The sequence below is a fragment of the Oncorhynchus gorbuscha genome, linkage group LG14 (assembly GCF_021184085.1).
Source record: "Oncorhynchus gorbuscha isolate QuinsamMale2020 ecotype Even-year linkage group LG14, OgorEven_v1.0, whole genome shotgun sequence".
NCBI lineage: Eukaryota > Metazoa > Chordata > Actinopteri > Salmoniformes > Salmonidae > Oncorhynchus > Oncorhynchus gorbuscha.
In genome coordinates this window covers 61,854,898-61,877,257 of record NC_060186.1, presented here as the reverse complement: position 1 = coordinate 61,877,257, position 22,360 = coordinate 61,854,898, and the positions used below count along the sequence as shown (strand labels likewise).

Below are 22,360 nucleotides of genomic sequence, written 5' to 3'. Positions count from 1 at the left end.
AATGGGTTTCCAGTTGATGGCAACCGAGATCCCTCTCTCTTTCATATACAAAGACAAGCTTGTCTGACATTTACCAGCCATTAAGAACAAAGCGGCAGACCACGCAAACTTGATGGAGATGCTTGTTTGTTTTTTAATTAGAAGGCAAATGGAACACTAAGCCCTCAGAGACAGCCTGACATGAAAGTAAAGGAGGATTCCTCCTTTATTGATCTCCACATGAGATTGTGCTAGCTAGGCTATCAAAAGCAGCTAAAGTGGGTTATGTGTTGAATAGATAGCCTAGCGCTATCAAAAGCAGCTAAAGTGGGATATGTGGCATATAGATGGCGCTAGGCTATCAAAAGCAGCTAAAGTGGGTTATGTGATTGAAGGGGAACTTACTTAGAGACGATGTGTCACGCTCCCCAGCACACGCTTGTTTTTGTCTGTTGTTGTGTAGCTAGAGCAGAGCAGTTGTCGTCCTTTAGATGCACTTGTGTTAATGGATGTGAATGCTTCATTTCAAGGTTTACACACTAGAGATTGTGGTGTATCTAGCTGCTTGCCTCTCAGGTCCATTGTAGGTCAGGCCACCTTACATTTCAATTAGATCTAATGTTGCATCTCACACACAACCTGAAAGGATGGATGTGGACTGTATGATTAGGCTTCTCCACCCACAGTAAAAAATTGACTTTTTCAATGTGTTATATCTGCTTCCTCCTTACTTTTTCTATTAAAGTTGCTGTAAACATGCTTATTTCAAACCATTACTACATTGATAGGAGCCTTCTCACAACACACATTGTTATGCGTAGTATACAGTGCATTCGGAAAGTAATCAGACCCCTTCCCTTTTTCCACATTTTGTTACTTTACAGCCTTCTTCTGAAATTGAATATATAAAAACAATTCCTCATCAATCTACACACACTACCCTTATAATGACAAAGTTGAAAACCGGTTTTTAGATTTTTTTGCAAATATATTAAAAATAAAGTATTCAGACCCTTTATGAGACTCGAAATTGAGCTCAGGTGTATCCTGTTTCCATTGATCATCCCTGAACTGTTTCTACAACTTGATTGGAGTCCAACTGTGTTAAATTCATTTGATTGGACATGATTTGGAAAGGCACACACCTGTCTATATTAGGTCCCACAGTTGACAGTGCATGTAAAGAGCAAAAACCAAGCCATGAGGTAGAAGGAATTGTCCGTAGACCTCAAGAGACAGGATTTTCGAGGCACAGATTTTGGGAAGGGTACCAAAACATTTCTGCAGCATTGTAGGTCTCCAAGAACACAGTGACCTCTATCATTCTTAAATGGAAAAAGTTTGGAACCACCAAGACTCTTCCTATAGCAGGCCTCCTGGCCAAACTGCAATCAAGGGAGAAGGGCCTTGGTCAGGGAGGTGACCAAGATGGTTCTTCTGTGGAGATGGTTGTCCTTCTGGAAGGTTCTCCCATCTCTGCAGCACACCACCAATCAGGCCTTTATGGTAGAATGGCAGGACGGAAGCCACTCCTCAGTAAAAGGCACGACAGCCCACTTGGAGGCACTTAAAGGACTCTCAGACCATGAGAAACAAGATTCCCTGGTCTGATGAAACCAAAATGTAACTCTTTGGCCTGAATGCCAAGCGTCACGTCTGGAGGAAACCTGGCACCATCCCTACGGTGAAGCATGGTGGTGGCAGTATCATGCTGTGGGGATGTTTTTCAGTGGCAGGGACTGGGAGACTAGTTGGGATCGAGGGGGAAAGATGAACGTAGCAAAGTACAGAGAGATCCTTAATGAAAACCTGCTGCAGAGCGTTCAGGACCTCAGATTGAGGCGAAGGTTCACCTTCCAACATGACAACCCTAAGCACACAGCCATGATAACGCAGGAGTGGCTTCGGGACAAGTCTCAATGTCCTTGAGTGGCTCTGGACTTGCACCCCCGAACGAACATCTCTGGAGAGACCTGAAAATAGCTGTGCAGCGACACTCCCCATCCAACCTGACAGAGTTTGAAAGGATCTGCAGAGAAGAATGTGAAAAACTCCCCAAATACAGGTATATCAAGCATGTAGCGTCATACCCAAGAAGTCTTGAGGCTGTAATCGCTGACAAAGGTGCTTCAAAAAAGTACTGAGTAAAGGGCTTCAAATACTTATGTAAATGTGATATTAAAGTTTTAGATTTTTTTGCTTTGTCATTATGGGGTATTGTGTGTAGATTGAGGTAAAAAGGTAGATTGAGGTACAAAAAAAACATCAACAATTTAATACATTTTAGAATAAGGCTGTAACGTAGCAAAATGTTGAAAAAGTCAAGGTTCTTGAATACTTTCCAAATGCGCTGTAGCTCCAACTGTTGTTCTCTCCACTAAGAAGGTACACTATATATACAAAAGTAGGTGGACAAATTAGTGGATTCTGCTATTTCAGCCACACCCATTGCTGACAGGTGGATAAAATTGAGCACACAGCCATGCAATTGACATAGACTAACATTGGCAGTAGAATGGCCTTACTGAAGAGCTCAGTTACTTTCAACGTGGCACCGTCATAGGATGCCACCTTCCCAGCAAGTCAGTTTGTCAAATTTCTGCCCTGCTAGAGCTGCCCCGGTCAACTGTAAGTGCTGTTATTGTGAAGTGGAAACGTCTAGGAGAAACAAAGGCTCAGCCGTGAAGTGGTAAGCCACATAAGCTCACAGAACGGGACCGCCGAGTGCTGTAGCACGTAAAAATCGACACTCACTACTACTAAGTTCTAATCTGCCTCTGGATAGCAACATCAGCACAAGAACTGTTCGTTGGGAGTTTCATGAAATGGGTTTCCATGGCCGACCAGCCGCATACAAGCCTAAGAACTATGCACAATGCCAAGCATCGGCTGGAGAGTGTAAAGCTGGCCACATTGGACTCTGGAGCAGTGGAAACGCGTTCTCTGGAGTGATGAATCACACGTCACCATCTGGCAGTCCAACAGACAAATCTGAATTTGGATGATACCAGGAGAACGCTACCTGACGGAATGCATAGTGCCAACTGTAAAGTTTGGTGGATGAGGAATAATGGTCTGGGGCTGTTTCTCATGGTTCGGGCGAGGCCCCTTTGTTCCAGTGAAGGGAAATCTTAATGCTACAGCATACAATGACATTCTAGACGATTCTGTGCTTCCAAGTTTGTGGCAACAGTTTGGGGAAGGCAATTCCTGTTTCAGCATGACGATGCCCCCGTACACAAAGTGAGGTCCATACCAAAATGGTTTTTTGAGATCGGTGTGGAGGAACTTGACTGGCCTGCACAGAGCCCTGACCTCAACTCCATTGAACACCTTTGAGATTAATTGGAACTCCGACTGCGAGCCAGGCCTAACCGCCCAACATCAGTTCCAGACCTCACTAATGCTCTTGTGGCTGAATGGAAGCAAGTCCCTGCAGCAATGTTCTGACATCTAGTGGAAAGCCTTCCCAGAAAAGTGGAGGCTGTTATAGCAGCAAAGGGGGACCAGCTCCATATCCATGCCCATGATTTTAGAGTGAGATGGTGGATGAGCAGGTGTCCACATACTTTTGGTCATTTAGTGTACCTTAACAACGTTTAAACAGGTCTAACTTAATTGTCAGCTGCTACTCCTGTAAACTTAAACATCAACAACACCTACTCATTTCCATCTTTCCAAGTAGTTTATGGCTGTGTGTGTGTGTGTGTGTGTGTTTTATCTGTCTATCAGGGATGCTACTTCAGATGTAATTTGTTCCAGCAGAGCTAATTGGAAAGTCTATTCACGGGACTCTGTGGACAATGTCTGAGCTGAAAAAGCGAAAGTCCTTTCTCCCACCACCATTGTTTGGGAATGTATGAATTGTATGTTGCTGCTGCTAGCTGCTGCTGCAGGTAGAGAAATCCATTTTTCTCCCTCTGCCCCCATCCCCTTTGTGCTGCCTCCCCACCCATCCTTTAGTTCATCAATAGCCACTTTATGTGCCAATCTGTGGTGGGAGAATTACATTATTAGGAGGCTAAACAGCAGCGCTAACATGGCGCCTCCCTCTCCTTTCAGATCTGTACAAAAATGGACTTCAGAGAGACGCCTTCCTGCCTTTCATCAACGTGTTGAAGGTAAAGACAGTCATCCCCTCTTCTCTCCTCTTTTTAATTTATTCATTCATTTCTCTCATCCACCTGACACCACACACACATGCACACCTCTGTTACTGTGTCTGTCTCTTTCCAATTTGCTATTGTGTGTTTTTGTGTGTGTGATTTCTACCTGAGAAGCACGGTGTCACACACGATGTCACAAAACTGACTTTGATCATACCTGGAGATGGTGAAAGACTCAAAACGGACACAGAGAGCGAGGGAGATAGAAAGAGAGTGAACGCTCGCTGTGTGAATGGGAAATGGACAAGCGAGCGGAGGGAATGAACCAGCCTGCTTGCATTTCAAAGTGAGGAGAGAAAGGGGCGAGGGAGGGGGGAAGGCGGGTAAGGAGGGGGGTGGGCTGTGAGGTAGCACCATGGATAGAAACTAGCAATGCTCTGAGACTACTTTGCAATTTAATAGCATTATTATAAGCAGGTAGAACCATTATCCATTAACCATTATCCTGGCAGCACCAGAGATGATTACGAGGTGTTTATACTGACTATGATCATAAATAATTGCAGAATAATTTAACATGCATTTTGCAGGAGAGGAGGAAAACATTCTTCCACTTTTCACAACTAAATAGTAGAGATAAACGTTTGGAGATGGATCCCTCTTCTGAAACGGAGGGTTGTGTGGGTGCTCACACACACACACACACACACACACACACACACACACACACACACACACACACACACACACACACACACACACACACACACACACACACACACACACACACACACACACACACACACACACACACACACACACACACACACACACACACACACACAACAGGGGTACTGCTGAGTAATCATCAGAAGACGTACCAGAACATGCAAAACAGACATCCCAGGCATTTCCCAAAAGAGAGCGTCTGCTAATCCAAGAAGGACCTTTCTCATTGGCTAGATGATACCTTTTACCACTGGTTTATGTAGTCAACACAAACGCTAACCTTTTTTTAAAGAGACTTAACTTACCGATTCTGCATGTTACTCATTAAGAAAAACAAGATTTCAGTCTTAGGGGTGTGGTACGATGTGGAAACTACTGTTTGTCACCCATGATACACCATAGGAGCAAAGTCAGTATCTCAATAATTCTGAACTCAATAAATCTGTAATTAATTCTTATGTTTTTGTCACTCAATTTGATCTTTTGCGAAGGTATTTGGTGCAGTTTTCTCAAGTTATATTTTTTTTGCCACATGTTGTCTTATGTAAACATAGTCCGATCAGCTACAGTACTGGGCAGGTTTGTCTCACTGTCTGTGTCTTCTGCGGTAGAATTGGATAGAGCGCAATCACCACAGATGTGTATCCCTTGTTAGTGGGCAAATGAGCCTTTTGTGGAAAATCAAAACCCTAACCATCAAATAAGTCATGACAAACTCATTTACAAAAGTCTGTTTTGGACAAGACTGACTTTGACCAAAATTATCCTATTTTCACTTAGTAATCCATTTTGACACTAGAATAAATGTTTCTGACTATTTTTGATGCCACAGGCCGTTTTTTTCTCTCAGAGAAATTGTTTATTGGCTTCAGTTGCACTTTTAAAGTCATAAAGCCCTTGCACCCAAACTTCTATCTATCCATTGGTTGTGGAATGCACAGGTTCTCAGGGGATTAAGGTTTGGTTTGGGGGAGGGTTTAATGAAGAGCTTCAGGGTCACTGGAGCTTAACTGTGTGTCCCCTCCATTTTGGTCTTTCACCAGGGCCTTAAAGTCACCCTACCCAAAAACCGCTCCCCTCTCCACCTCTTGCCCTCGTCCTAATCCCAGCCTCATAAGGAACTGTGAATGCCCCTGGTCCAATTCGGCCTCCTCTCTGTCCCCTGTCTTTCAGACTCCCATGTTCCCCTTTGTGAGGCCATCTGGTTTTGGGGTGGAGTGGAGAGTTTGGGGATGCTCCCCTCCCAACAGTGGACGTCCTGCCAAGTTAGCAAGGGGTGGTGGGGTTGTGATGGGGGTGGTTCCTCACCCCCCACTGGGTGACCCTTAATAGTTAGAATTAAAGCTGGAAGGGACCAATGATTCCATCCCTCTGACTCTTTGGATGTAGAGTCAGTGTGTTTTGGGGTGAAGCCCTGGTGTGAACTGGGAGGATGGGGGAGTAGTGAATGAGTGAGAGTGTGAAAATGGCCTCTTACCTCTCCTCCCTGTCACCTGAGCTGGAGTGTTTGGGGTTAATTCCTTCCTCTCCAGATTGGATGTCTTATATCTCTATTGACTTCTGATTAGAGGAGACCCCAGGGACCCTCGAACCACCCTGCCAAGCCCCACAAACCATCCTGCCTCTGCCCCCCACTAGCTACCTTGCCGAGTCTTCTGCTACCCTCCTCCCTAGCCCCCTCCTACTGCTCCCAGCGCTCACAGGGGTAGTTACATATGAGATGAAAGCGAGATCACACTCGCTTCGATCTGTCCTCTCCCTCTATCCCCCCCTTTCATTCTCTTCAGCATTTCTTTCTGCATTCTTTCTCTGTCCCTCCTCCAACTTTCTCTTCTTCACTCTTCTTTCTTTCTCAGTCTTTCCTTCTCTTTCCCTCGACACCTCTTTCTCATTCTTCTCTCCCTTTCTGCAGGCCCAAGGACAGGATTCTGTGTGTACTGAATATTTTTCCCTGCCCTCTTGATGCCGGAGAAATATGATAACTTGATTGTTGTTTTTTCTCCTCATCTATCCTTCCATTGTGGTGGCTAATTGCTTTGTATGGCAGCCATTTTCTTTTTTGAAAATATATATTTTTTATAAATAAGTCGACCAGTGCAGTTTGCTCTGCTGCAAGGAAAACATTGACTGAAATGGTTGTTCCTCTCTAGTAAAGGCCTTTCTGTCTGTTGAGGACCTACGTAGAGGGGTTTGAAGAGTTCCCAGTAAATGAAAATTGATGGCTGCTGTTGTCCCCCTGGCATTTAGTTACATAACAATAATGCTCCCTTTGCCTTGGGTTTTACTTTTTTCAAAGCAGAGAGTTCAAGTCATGTATTTTCCAATGGAATATAAATAGCCTTGCATTTGTTGCTTCCATGGACATTCTATCGGTGAAATGTAATGGTGTTCTTATTTTTAATGCCTTTTCCTTTCAGGACTGGCATTCTGTCTTGCCCCTAGAATATTTGTTCTAAGTTTTCTGTGAGTGCGTGTGGGTGTGACAGGCCTCGTCGGAGCTCCTTTGACAGGAGCTTTAATCTAATAATGTCTCAATTAGATCATGAAAGAGAGCAAGAGAGACTGGTGTTTTACACACTCAACATCTCTCTCCATCACTCACTCCCTATCTCTTTTTCCTTTTTCTCACGTGCACCTACATTTATTTGTATTTCTCTCCTTCCATTCCCAGTGTTTCTTCATTCCAGTCTCCTGCTCGCTCGCTCGCTCTCTGACTGCCTCCCTCCTATAGGAGTACTGTTGTGGTTGTCTGCTTCTCTCTGGAGCGCTAGTGGCCAGGTGCAGATGGGACACCCTCCTACCCATGTCGCTGCATGTCATGGGGGGGGGGGGGTACGGTGTGGAGGCTCCGGCTGGGGGTGGGGTGGGTGGGTCTGGAGGAGTGGAGCTGGGGGTTTCAGTGGGGTCCTGGATCACCTAAAGGCGGGCCCTGTGCTCAAAAGATGTTTCCTCAAGAGGAGCAGCCGAGGCAGGGGGAGGTTGTGAGAACGACCCCGTGGAACAAACCATCCAGGACCCAAGGCAGTCACACTTTAAGGGAATAGCTCATTAGGTGTAATTAGGGTGGTCACATTGTTATGTCCCTCCTGTAGCGTCACTTGGAGTGAATAAATTCACCACACACCCGCTTCCCTCCCCAGTTAGTGAAAACACTTTGATGTCAGAAGAGTCGTCCAGGACGGGCCAGCATAAAGGCACTGTTTTAGGCTTTCTCTTTCTCCCAACCCCTCTATCCCTCCCTCCCCTTTCTTCTCCCCCTTCACACAGGCTGTAAGACACACACGGATGAATGGATGACAACCTTTCCCCTCCAACTCCCGTCCACACACACACACACACACACACACACACACACACACACACACACACACACACACACACACACACACACACACACACACACACACACACACACACACACACACACACACACACACTCTCTCCCTGCCCCCAACTCTTTTTCAGCCTTCCCACCCCATGTTCTTTGAGGCCTGGTCAATTCTTTGGGCCAAAAAAAAAAAGAATCATCAAATGTTTTCTGCAGTTGGTAATGAGGGAGTGGACCTCATCAGGCTGCAGTAGTCAGCTATCCTTGGCTTTTGTTGCCGCTCAATGGCACCGCGCTCTTTGAAAAACTCAAAAGCAACTTTTTGAGGAGTGAGGGACAGAGCAAAAGGAGGGGGGGAGCCACTGTTTTTATGCTAAACGGCTGTCAAAGAGAGAGTGGTGGACAGCTTGGACAATGACATGATTGGAGCTACATGTTTTAGGATGACTTTTTCTAAAGAGACCGTCATGGCTGTGTGAGAAAACAAGATAAAGCAAGCAAGGGTGCTCTTTGACTGGTGGTGAGATGGAGAGAAGAGTAGAGTCATAGGTGAGTGAAATCTGCGAGGAAAGAGTGAGAACTTTCCAAACCCCTCAAGATAGTAATCATGTAATAACCCACAAGGCCTCCTGCTCATCTGATTAGAAATAACCAATGATGCCATCATCACTGATTGTGTTGCCTTCACGTCTCTGTCTATCTCGCTATCTCTCTCTTTCTCTTTCTCTCTCTCTCTCTCTTATTTTCCTTCAAGAGATGCTGTGAGTGACCCATCAGGCTTCTATAGGTAGACAAATCAAAGAGGGGAAAAAAGCCGGGAGAAGACAAGATTAGCGTTAGTTTTGTAATGCGACGTGGCGTTGATGGCGTCCCCGAGGTGTTATTGCGGAGGGACTATTTACCTGTCGGCCGCGCCGCTGCTTAGCGAGGTCGCGGCTGGGTTGATGAAATGACATGTCCCTTTTGTGCGTGGGGGATGGAGAGTTTGTCAGGTTGTTATTAAGCCTGATTCAACCAATTGGCTCGGAGTGGGAACCCTGTTCGTGTGAGCGGGCGCAGAGATAAGAAGTTGACAGCGGAGGTAGAAGAATGGAGTATTTCCGTCTCCTTGCTTTGTGGTGATTGCTAATTATCCCACTGCTCAAGGAGGCCGGTGGCACAAATTCACTGATTTCATAATTTGCTCCGAGCTGTCACTGAATACTGATTCGCCTGGCACGGCGATCGTTTGATGATATACGTTTTTTTTCACTCTTCTTTTCTTTTTTTTCTGAGAATAGAGGAGATAATGATTATAGTGTGCCCCGCTCGCTGACATGTATCGCGTTGCCGTTTTATACTTACTGGGAAAGTTTGAACTCTGCAGCAGAAGTTTGAACTTTGCTGTTCCACTTGACTTAAGAAAGGACTGCAGATCAGCTAGATAAATACAACAATGAAAACATGACAAAAACATGAAGTTAGTCAAGCATTAAAATATTACAGGACACTTACTGCTATACTTGTGTCCATTGTCACCCTCCTGTGGAAATGCTATTATGCACCTTTCACTAATTCTCTCTTACACACAAACCTTAACCATCTTACACACAACCCTTAACCATCTTACACACAAACCTTAACCATCTTACACACAAACCTTAACCATCTTACACACAAACCTTAACCATCTTACACACAACCCTGCATTGGTTTTGGTGCTGAGGTTGTTTTGGCCACATTACACATAGTTTTTCTTTGTGTGTGTGTGTGTGTGTGTGTGTGTGTGTGTGTGTGTGTGTGTGTGTGTGTGTGTGTGTGTGTGTGTGTGTGTGTGTGTGTGTGTGTGTGTGTGTGTGTGTGTGTGTGTGTGTGTGTGTGTGTGTGTGTGTGTGTGTGTGTGTGTGTGTGTGTGTGTGTGTGTAGGAATACTGCCAGCCCATGGGCGTAGACTCTGGAGTTGACTACAGAAGACTGGACCTGCCTTCAGCAGGGAAACTCTACTACCTGTAAGTGTGTGTGTGTTGGGTCTGCATGCATGAATGCCTGTACTGTACGTGTGTGTACCCATGTATACATGCATGTGTGTATTCTCTCACAATGTGAAATAGGATTTATAGCCACAGTCCTAAATAAGAGTCAGTCTCTTGAGTTTAGCTCATCTTTGTGTTTGTTCTGTCTGTCTTTGCCCCTGTGTCCCCCCCCCCCCCACTCTGCACATCTCTCTGTGTGGGGCAGTAATGGAGGACAACACACACACACACCCTGTTTACACAATCCCTGAGATACAACACAGTGATGGCAACTATAACAATTATAAGGTTATAGAAAAAGAAGAAGGTTTTTTAGTATTTCTCCAGTAGGTTTCCTCAAGGAGAAAGCTCCCATTTCTATGTCAAAAATAATACAACAAAAACAGTTTTGTAAATACTACAGTAATATCCCCAAAAACACTGCAGTCCACAAAAACACTGCGGTAAATACTACAGTATTCACCAGTTTCCAAAAACACTACAGTAATTACTATAGTATATATACTACCATTTGTTACTACAGTATTTATACTATAGTTGACTGTAAATACTACAGTAAATACAGTTTTTGCTAACTTTGGTCCGCAAAAACACTACAGTGAATACTGTAGTACTTATACCATAGTATACTATAGTATTTATTTTCATTTGGGAACCTAACAAAACACACAAACTAACTGTTCTGCCAGTTTACGTTACTGTCACTGTAGGTCAGTGTCCTTAAAACGTCTTACGGCTGAAATCCCGTTAACGGGATCGATATGACAACAGCCAGTGAAAGTGCAGAGCGCCAAATTCAAACAACAGAAATCTCATAATTAAAATTCGTCAAACATACAAGTATTATACACCATTTTAAAGATAAACTTGTTGTTAATCCCACCACAGTGTCTGATTTCATAAAGGCTTTACGACGAATGCATACCATGCGATTATGTTAGGTCAGCACCTAGTCACAGAAAAACAGCCATTTTTCCAGCCAAAGAGAGGAGTCACAAAAAGCACAAATAGAGATAAAATTCATCACTAACCTTTGATGATCTTAATCAGATGACACTCATAGGACTTAATGTTACACAATACATGTATGTTTTGTTCGATAAAGTTCATATTTATATCTAAAAATCTCAGTTTACATTGGCGTGTTATGTTCAGTAATGTTTTGCTTCCAAAACATCCAGTGATTTTGCAGAGAGCCACATCAATTTACAGAAATACTCATAATAAACATTGATAAAAGATACAAGTGTTATGGAATTATAGATATACTTCTCCGTAATGCAACCGCTGTGTCAGATTTCAAAAAAGCTTTACGGAAAAGGCACACCATGCAATAATCTGAGTACAGCGCTCAGACACAAAAACAAGCCATACAGATACCCGCCATGTTGTAGAGTCAACAGAAGTCAAAAATAGTATTATAAATATTCACTTACCTTTGATGATCTTCATCAGAATCCCAGTTCCACAATAAATGTTTGTTTTGCTCGATAAAGTCCATAATTTATGTCCAAATACCTCCTTTTTTTTTAGCGTTTAGTTCACAAATCCAAATTCATGAGGTGCGAGCACTAGGTCCAGACGTAATGTAAAAAATTTCCGTTACAGTTCGTAGAAACATGTCGCAAACGATGTATAGAATTAATCTTTAGGATGTTTTTAACAAAAATCTTCAATACTGTTCCAACTGGACAATTCCTGTGTCTTTAGAAATGCAATGAAATGCAGGTCGCTCTCTCACGGCCGCGCGCGTGACCAGCTCATGGCCTTCTGCCAGACACCTGATTGAAACAGCCATCATTCGTTCCTCCTTCACAGTAGAAGCCTGAAACAAGGTTCTGTTGACATCTAGTGGAAGCCTTAGTAAGTGCAATTGGACCAAATTTACACTGTATCTTGGATAGGCAAAGAGTTAAAAAACTTCAAACCTCAGATTTCCCACTTCCTGGTTGGTTTCTGCCTGCCATATGAGTTCTGTTATACTCACAGACATTATTCAGTTTTAGAAACTTCAGAGTGTTTTCTATCCAAATCTACTAATAATATGCATATTTTAGCTTCTGGGCCTGAGTAGCAGGCAGTTTACTCTGGGCACCTTGTTCACCCAAGCTACTCAATACCGCCCCCCCAGCCATAAGAAGTTAATGTCACTGCAGGTTAGTATCAGAGAGAGAGCAAGAGATGGACAGACCGAAAAAGGCAGAGGGAGTTAGGAGTAGGTAAGGACCGAGTAAGGACACTAACTTACATTGACAGTAAGGGCACTAACCTACAGTGAGACTCCTAACCTACAGTGAGATCCCTGAACTATAGTGAGATGCCTAACCTACAGTGAGATCCCTAACATACAGTGAGATCCCTAACATACAGTGAGATCCCTAACCTACAGTGAGATGCCTAACCTACAGTGAGATGCCCAACCTACAGTGAGATGCCTAACCTACAGTGAGATGCCTAACCTACAGTGAGATCCCTAACATACAGTGAGATCCCTAACATACAGTGAGATCCCTAACCTACAGTGAGATGCCTAACCTACAGTGAGATGCCCAACCTACAGTGAGATGCCCAACCTACAGTGAGATGCCCAACCTACAGTGAGATGCCCAACCTACAGTGAGATGCCCAACCTACAGTGAGATGCCCAACCTACAGTGAGATGCCCAACCTACAGTGAGATGCCTAACCTACAGTGAGATGCCTAACCTACAGTGAGATGCCTAACCTACAGTGAGATGCCTAACCTACAGTGAGATGCCTAACCTACAGTGAGATGCCTAACCTACAGTGAGATGCCTAACCTACAGTGAGATGCCTAACCTACAGTGAGATGCCTAACCTACAGTGAGATGCCTAACCTACAGTGAGATCCCTAACCTACAGTGAGATCCCTAACCTACAGTGAGATGCCTAACCTACAGTGAGATGCCTAACCTACAGTGAGATGCCTAACCTACAGTGAGATGCCTAACCTACAGTGAGATGCCTAACCTACAGTGAGATGCCTAACCTACAGTGAGATGCCTAACCTACAGTGAGATCCCTAACCTACAGTGAGATGCCTAACCTACAGTGAGATGCCTAACCTACAGTGAGATGCCTAACCTACAGTGAGATGCCTAACCTACAGTGAGATCCCTAACCTACAGTGATCCCTAACCTACAGTGAGATGCCTAACCTACAGTGAGATGCCTAACCTACAGTGAGATGCCTAACCTACAGTGAGATGCCTAACCTACAGTGAGATCCCTAACCTACAGTGAGATCCCTAACCTACAGTGAGATCCCTAACCTACAGTGAGATCCCTAACCTACAGTGAGATCCCTAACCTACAGTGAGATGCCTAACCTACAGTGAGATCCCTAACCTACAGTGAGATGCCTAACCTACAGTGAGAGATAAAGGGACAGATGGAGGAGTAGAGAAATACAAAATGATTGAGTTTGAAAAGGCAGAGTACTACTCTTCCAATTACCTGTACACACACACACACACACACACACACACACACACACACACACACACACACACACACACACACACACACACACACACACACACACACACACACACACACACACACACACACACACACACACACACACACACACACACACACACACACACACACACAGAGTATGAATAACGTTGTTGTTGCTCATTGCGTAGCCAGAGATTTCAAGTGCTTTTCTCTTTCAGTGTATGCAAATAAAACACATTGCGCTCCTCTTTACCTGAGCGAGAGTTAAAACACATGCACAGACAGACCGATTCAATCTGCCACGCATTCACAGGGTAATGTTTGTGTTTACAGTCTAACATCTCGTTTTTTGGAGATGGAGTGAAAAGCTAAGTACCCCCCTTCCTTCCCCCTCCCCGCACCCGCTGTTTGATGTGGCCTCTTCAGCCTTATTAATTTCATATTCTATTATCCCCCTCTTTCTCTCTTCCCCATTGTGTGTGTGTGTGTGTGTGTGTGTGTGTGTGTGTGTGTGTGTGTGTGTGTGTGTGTGTGTGTGTGTGTGTGTGTGTGTGTGTGTGTGTGTGTGTGTGTGTGTGTGTGTGTGTGTGTGTGTTTGTGTGCAGCACCAGAGAGCCTGATGCGGAGGCCTTCATGGATACGCTGTTTCACGAGCTGGCTGTGAGACAAAACAATGGTAGGAGGTTAATGTACCTCTTGTAGTAAGAGAAAGATGGGAGAGAGAAAGTAAAAGGGTGAGAGAGGACTGGGGAGATTGAGAGACAAGGATGGGAGAAAAAGAGAGATGGGGAAAAATGGAGGCAAACAGAATATGTTCACTTACACTATTGGAACTTACATTACTATAGTAAACTGGTAGGGCCAGTGATATTGAAGCTAAAGTAGTGGCCATAGTTTCAGTATTGAGTTGTTTTCTGTGTATGATCAGCTCTATGTTGGGTCAATTAATCATGTGTGTGTTTCCATAGTAATGGGTCCCAGGGTCCTGACGGTGCAGGGCAGAGAGTTGAGACTGGAGAAGACCTGTGGAAACATCGCTGACTGTACCTTTAAAGAACTGTGTGATAGAGTGAGTTACTTCCACAACTAACTTCTCTATCACTCTCTCTTTATTTGTTTTGTATTTATCTCCCTCTCTCTTTCTCCCAACTCCGCTCTCTCCTGCTTGTTATTGTATCTCTCTTCTCTGTGTTGACTATGCTCTGCTACTTTTTCTCTTCCAACCAGATCCCTCTATTCTTCCTTATTCTTCCGCTCTCTTTTTAACCTCACTCCCCCCTTCGCTCTATCGTTCCTGTTTTCTTAATTTATCCACTCATTGTACTTTTTCCTGCTGTTTTTTTCTACCTCCTTCATTGTGTCCTTCCCCTTTGTTTCTGCCTCTTCTTCTTTTACATTTTTTTTGCCCATTCTCATTCCTTCTGCTCTCGTCCTTGCTCTCTTCTGTCCCCTCCAAATCTATATTCATTCATCTGTGCGCTGTTCAAGGTCAAAGACTACAGGCTATTTTTTAACAGTTTTTGTTCAGCAGGGAATAGCATTGGCCTTTTTAGTGTTTCTAAACTGAACCAAAATATAAATGCAATATGTAAAGTATTCAGACCCTTTCCACAGTACTTTGTTGAAGCACCTTTGGCAGTGATTAAAGGGTATGGTGCTACAAGCTTAGCAAACCTGTATTTGGGGAGTTTCTTCCATTCTTCTTTGCAAATCCTCTCAAGCTCTGTCAGGTTGGATGGGGAGCGTCGCTGCACAGCTATTTTCAGGTCTCTCCAGAGATGTTCGAAGTCCGGGCTCTGGCTGGGCCACTCAAGGACATTCAGAGACTTGTCCCGAAGCCACGCCTGCGTTGTCTTGGCTGTGTGCTTAGGATCGTTGTCTTGTTAGAAGTCTGCCCCAGTCTGAGGTCCTGAGCACTCTGGAGCAGGTTTTCATCAAGGATCTCTGTACTTTTCTCTGTTCATCTTTCCCCCATCCTGACTAGTCTCTGCTCCCTGCTTCTGAAAAACATCCCCACAGTATGATGCTGCCACCACTGTGCTTCACCGTAGGGATGGTGCCAGGTTTCCTCCACACGTGGCGCTTGGCATTCAGGCAAAATAGTTCAATCTTGGTTTCATCAGACCAGATAATCTTGTTTCTCATGGTCTGAGAGGCCTTTAGGTGCCTTTTGGCAAACTCCAAACTGGTTGTCAGGTTGCCTTTTACTGAGGAGTGGCTTCCATCTGGCCACTCTACAACAAAGGCCTGATTGGTGGAGTGCTGCAGAGATTGTTCTCCCATCTCCACAGAGGAACCATCGGGTTCTTGATCACCTCCCTGACCAAGGCCCTTCTCCCCTGCTCAGTTTGGCAAAATGGGGGGGCAAAATGACTCCGTAGAGAGAACACTGTGTTTCAGCGAGCTCCCGTGGCATTCGTACATTTATATTTTTACATGAATCTCCTAGCTGGAAAAAGTGGTAGAATTGGCTAAATAAGTTATCCTGCAATGAGTCTTGACGGCTATTTCTCAAATCTCCAACAACATGCCCAACAGAACTACTAAGAACTCGACCAAAACCACCATCCCTGTAGATGTGCAGGAGGAGCTAGCTAACGTAAATTACAGTCCTCTCTCATATTTTTAAGTGGGAGAACTTGCACAATTGGTGGCTGACTAAATACTTTTTTTGCCCCACTGTATGTCTGTCATTGAAAGAATGCTTTTTTTTCCCACAAAGGAAAATGTCTGTAAGTCTGTTTTATGATGCTTTAAGGTCCTTTTCTGCTGTCAACACACAGAGAGTGACACAAGTGTGGGAGAAAGAATTATCTATTACTATTGACGAAGAGATGTGGGAGGACATTTGGAGATATGCAAAAACAATATCTATATGTAATCGTACTAGAGCAATCCAATTAAGAATAATACACAGATTTGCATATATCCCCAAATCGCAGACATGCTTTTAGCCCCACTTCCTCTTCTCCTCAGTGTCTTAAATGCAAAACGGATACAGGCACCCTAACACATTGTTTATGGTCATGTACCAAAATACAAATATACTGGCCTGGCGTTCGGCAAGAAATTGAAAAGATCCTAGGGGATGATCTAGAATTGGACCCAGTTTCTTTAATGTTGGGTCTCCCTAGTAGGCATGTTACTTCTGTGGGTAAGAGAGGTTTTACAACATCCATACCTTCGCAACAAGGAAAAACATCCTTTTACAGTGGATTAGTGATAAGATTCCTTCTATTAAAGATTAAAGATTGGCATTAGATACTATTTGAATGGGTGCCTCTGGAATATCTGACATGTACATTGCATTCTAAAACAGACCAGTTCTACAAAGTACGGGAACCTTATCTAAGTTACCTAGAACCTGAGGTATCAGCTATTATGCTGCAAGGATTCTCTTAGAATGGTGGGGATCTATGCATTTCAGAACTACACTGTACGTTCCATGTGTGGAACCTAAGTTATTGGTTTAAACTGAGCTTTTTTGTTTAATTTCTGTTTGTAAGTTTGTTTCAAATGTATGTATTGAGAGACGCAATGACGGGGATGGGGTGAGAGAAGCACCGAGCGGGAAGAGGAAAATGGTGTACGTGTGTGTGTGTGTGTGTGTGTGTGTGTGTGTGTGTGTGTGTGTGTGTGTGTGTGTGTGTGTGTGTGTGTGTGTGTGTGTGTGTGTGTGTGTGTGTGTGTGTGTATATGCAGGTGTGTGTAAGTGAGTGCTGTTTTTTTTCTGTTTTTTTTGTTGCTTTGTCTCTGTTGTTGTATCTCTTAATATGGGTGAAAATTGTGAAATTCCAATAAAAAGAATGGAGGCCACTGTGTTCTTGGGGACCTTCAATGCTGCAGAAATGTTTTGGTACCCTTCCCCAGATCTATGCCGCAACACAATCCTGTCTCGAAGCTCTACGGACAATTCCTTCTACCTCATGGCTTTGTTTTTGCTCCGATATACACTCTCAACTGTGGGACTTTATATAGAGAGGTTTGTGCCTTTCCAAATCATATTCAATCAATTGAAATGACCACCGGTGGACTCCAATCAAGTTGTAGAAACATCTCAAGGATGATCAATGAAAACAGGATGTACAGTTGAAGTCGGAAGTTTACATACACTTAGGTTGGAGTCATTAAAACTTGTTTTTCAACCACTCAACAAGAAATTTGTGAACAAACTATAGTTTTGGCAAGTCGGTTACGACATCTACTTTGTGCATGACACAAGTGTCACGGTTTTCATATGGTGAAGAAGAGTCGGACCAAACTGCAGCGTGTCGATTGCGATCCATGTTTATTTAAACAAACGTAAACACGACTAAACACGAACACTACAAAACAATAAACGAAACGAAAACCGAAAACAGCCTATACTTGTGTCAACTAACACAGCACAAGGACATCAAGACACTCAGGACAATCACCCACAATACAACCAAAGAATATGGCTGCCTAAATATGGTTCCCAATCAGAGACAACGATAAGCACCTGCCTCTGATTGAGACAGCCATAGACTTTGCTAGATAACCCCACTAGCTACAATACCAAATACATACACAACAAAACACACCACAATACAAAAACTCCATGCCTGACCCAATACATGAAGAAAAACACAAAATACTTCGACCAGGGCGTGACAGAACCCCCCCCCCCCCCCCCCTAAGGTGCGGACTCCCGAACGCACCTCAAATCAATAGGGAGGGTCCAGGTGGGCGTCTGTCCATGGTGGCGGCTCCGGCGCGGGACGTGGACACCACTCAGTAAATGTCTTAGTCCCCTCTCCTTGCGTCCCTAGATAGTCCACACTCGCCGCCAACCATGGCCTAGTATTCCTCACCCAGAACCCCCCTAGACTGAGGAGCAGATCGGGACTGAGGGGAAGCTCGGGACTGAGGGGAAGCTCGGGACTGAGGGGAAGCTCGGGAGTGAAAGGAAGCTCAGGAGTGAAAGGAAGCTCAGGAGTGAAAGGAAGCTCAGGAGTGAAAGGAAGCTCAGGAGTGAAAGGAAGCTCAGGAGTGAAAAGAAGCTCAGGAATGAAAAGAAGCTCAGGAATGAAAAGAAGCTCAGGAATGAAAAGAAGCTCAGGAATGAAAAGAAGCTCAGGAGTGAAAAGAAGCTCAGGAGTGAAAAGAAGCTCAGGACAGAGGGGCTCTGGCGCCTCTGGGATGAGGGGCTCTGGCGCCTCTGGGCTGAGGGGCAGCAGCGCCGGACAGGCGGGAGACTCCGGCAGCAGCGCCGGACAGGCGGGAGACTCCGGCAGCAGCGCTGGACAGGTGGGAGCACCTGCAGGGAGGAGACAGAGAGACAGCCTGGTGCGTGGGGCTGCCACAGGAACCACCAGGCTGGGGAGACCTTCAGGAGGCTTGGTGTTAGGAGGAGCCTGAAGGACCGAGCTGTGGGGGAGCACTGGAGCTCTGGTGTGCAACCTTGGCACTTCCCCAGGCTGGACAACTACTCGAGCCCGGACCCTCCAGAGCGCAGGCACAGGTTGAACCGGGCTGTGGGTAAGCACGGGAGATCTAGTGCTTACTACACGCACCTCTCCCTTAGGCTCCACTCCCACATTTTCCCGGCACGAGCGGAGCGAAGGCAGAGGACGCACTGCACCCTCCCAGCGCCCCGGAGACACAGCACGCAGAGCCGGCCCAGGATAACCTGGACCAAAACTGCGTACCGGCGACCAGCCCCGCTGAGCAGGCACCATACGCCCTGGCTCAATGCCCACACTCGCATGGCACTTTCGGGGGGCTGCCCTATAGCGCACCGGGCTATGGACACGCACTGGAGACACCGTGCGCTTAACCGCATAACACGGTGCCTGACCAGTAATGCATGCTTATAATAAGCACGAGGCGTCAGCTCAGGTCTGCTACTTGGCTTAGTACCACACCTCGTCTGCCCCCCCCCAAAAAATTTTTTTGGGGCTGCCTCTCGTACCTGTCGCACTGCCGTGCTCCCTCCTCATATCGCCGGCTCCTCTCTCCGGCTGCCTCTGCTCTCCTCGCTGCCTCCACCTGTTCCACCTTTGGTCGGCTACACCCCCCTGGTTTAGCCCAGGGTCCTCTCCCGTCTAGGATTTCCTCCCATGTCCAGAAATCCTTAATATGCATCTCCTCTTTGGGCTGCTCCTGCCTGTTGATACGCTGCTTGGTCCGTTTACCGTGGGTGATTCTGTCACGGTTTTCATATGGTGAAGAAGAGTCGGACCAAACTGCAGCGTGTCGATTGCGATCCATGTTTATTTAAACAAACGTAAACACACCTAAACACAAACACTACAAAACAATAAACAAAACCGAAAACAGCCTATACTTGTGTCAACTAACACAGCACAAGGACATCAAGACAATCACCCACAATACAACCAAAGAATATGGCTGCCGAAATATGGGTCCCAATCAGAGACAACGATAAGCACCTGCCTCTGATTGAGAACCACTCCAGACAGCCATAGACTTTGCTAGATAACCCCACTAGCTACAATCCCAAATACATACACACCGAAAACCCAAGACAAAACACACCACAATACAAAAACTCCATGCCACACCCTGGCCTGACCCAATACATGAAGAAAAACACAAAATACTTCGACCAGGGCGTGACAACAAGTAATTTCTCCAACAATTGTTTACAGACAGATTATTTCACATCTAGTTCACTATCACAATTCCAGTGGGTTAGAAGTTTACATACACTATGTTGACTGTGCCTTGAAATAGCTTGGAAAATTCCAGAAAATGATATCATGGCTTTAGAAGCTTCTGATAGGCTAATTTACATAATTTGAGTCAATTGGAGGTGTACCTTTGGATGTATTTCAAGGCCTACCTTCAAACTCAGTGCCTCTTTGCTTGACATCATGGGAAAATCAAAAGAAATCAGCCAAGACCTCAGAAAAATTATTGTAGACCTCCACAAGTCTGGTTCATCCTTGGGAGCAATTTCCAAACGCCTGAAGGTACCACATTCATCTGCACAAACAATAGTATGCAAGTATAAACACCATGGAACCTCGCAGCCATCATACCGCTCAGGAAGAAGATGCGTTCTGTCTCCTATAGATAAATCTACTTTGGTGTGAAAAGTGCAAATCAATCCCAGAACAACAGCAAAGGATCTTGTGAAGATACTGGAGGAAACCGGTACAAAATTATCTATATCCACAGTAATCGAGTTGTATATCGACATAACCTGAAAGGCCGCTCAGCAAGGAAAAAGCCACTGCTCCAAAACCGCCATAAAAAAGCCAGACTACGGTTTGCAACTGCATATGGGGACAAAGATTGTACTTTTTGGAGAAATGTCCTCTGGTCTGATGAAACAAAATTAGATCTGTTTGGCCATAATGATCATCGTTATGTTTGGAGGAAGCCGAAGAACACCATCTCAACTGTGAAGCACGGGGGTGGCAGCATCATGTTGTGGGGGTGCTTTGCTGGAGCAGGGACTGGTGCACTTCACAAAATAGATGGCATCATGAGGAAGGAAAATTATGTGGATATATTGAAGGAACATCTCAAAACATCAGTCAGGAAGTTAAAGCTTGGTCGCAAATGTCTTCACTTTCTAATAGTGAAGACATCAAAGCTATGAAATAACACATGGAATCATGTAGTAACCAAAAAAGTGTTAAACAAGTAGCCACCCTTTGCCTTGATGACAGCTTTGCACACGTTTTGGCATTCCCTCAACCAGCTTCATGAGGTAGTCACCTGGAATGCATTTCAATTAACAGGTGTGCCTTGTTAAAATTACATTTGTGGAATTCCTTTCCTTCTTAATATGTTTGAGCCAATCAGTTGTGTTGTGACAAGGTAGCGGTGGTGCACAGAAGATAGTCCTATTTGGTAAAAGACCAAGTCCATATTCTGGCAAGAACAGCTCAAATAAGCAAAGAGAAACGACAGTTCATCATTACTGTAAGACATGAAGGTCAGTCAATGCGGAAAACTTCAAGAACCTTGAACGTTTCTTCAAGTGCAGTTGCAAAAACCATCAAGCGCTATGATGAAACTGACTCTCATGAGGATCTCCACAGTAAAGTGAGACCCATAGTTACATCTGCTGCAGAGGATAAGTTAATTAGATTTGCCAGCCTCAGAAATTGCAACCCCAATAAATGCTTCACAGTTCAAGTAACAGACACATCTCAACAGCAACTGTTCAAAGAAGATGTGAATCAGGCCTTCATGGTCATATTTCTGCAATAAAAACACTACCAAAGGACACCAATAATAAAAAGAGACTTGCTTGTGCCAAGAAAACACGAGCAATGGACATTAGGCCGGTGGAAATCTGTCCTTGTGTCTCTTAGATTTTTGGTTCCAACCGCCGTGCCTTTGTGGGACGAAGAGCAGGTGGATGGATGATGTCTGCATGTGTAGTTCCAACCCGTGAAGCATGTAGGAGGTGGTGTAATGGTGTGGGGGTGCTTTGCTGGTGACACTCAGTGATTTATTTAGAATTCAAGGCACACTTAACCAGCATGGCTACCACAGCATTCTGCAGCGATACGCCATCCCATCTGGTTTGCTCTTAGTGGGATTATCATTTGTTTTTCAACAGGACAATGACCCAACCCATCTTCAGTCTGGGTAATGGCTATTTTACCAAGAAGGAGAGTGATGGAGTGCTGCATCAGATGACCTGGCCTCCACAATCACCCGACATCAACCCAATTGAGATGATTTGGGATGAGTTGGACCACGGAGTGAAGGAAAAG

General features: G+C 44.8%; 1 protein-coding gene across 1 annotated transcript in view; it reads left to right on the top strand.

Moving 5' to 3' along the window:
• Window positions 1–22,360, top strand: part of afg1lb (AFG1 like ATPase b) — a 41,773-nt gene that overhangs the window by 9,192 nt on the left and 10,221 nt on the right. The window contains exons 7-10 of the mRNA XM_046298738.1: window positions 4,042–4,100; window positions 10,048–10,130; window positions 14,243–14,313; window positions 14,606–14,706. Of these exons, the coding sequence (XP_046154694.1) occupies window positions 4,042–4,100; window positions 10,048–10,130; window positions 14,243–14,313; window positions 14,606–14,706 (314 nt within the window). The remainder of the gene's footprint in view (window positions 1–4,041; window positions 4,101–10,047; window positions 10,131–14,242; window positions 14,314–14,605; window positions 14,707–22,360) is intronic.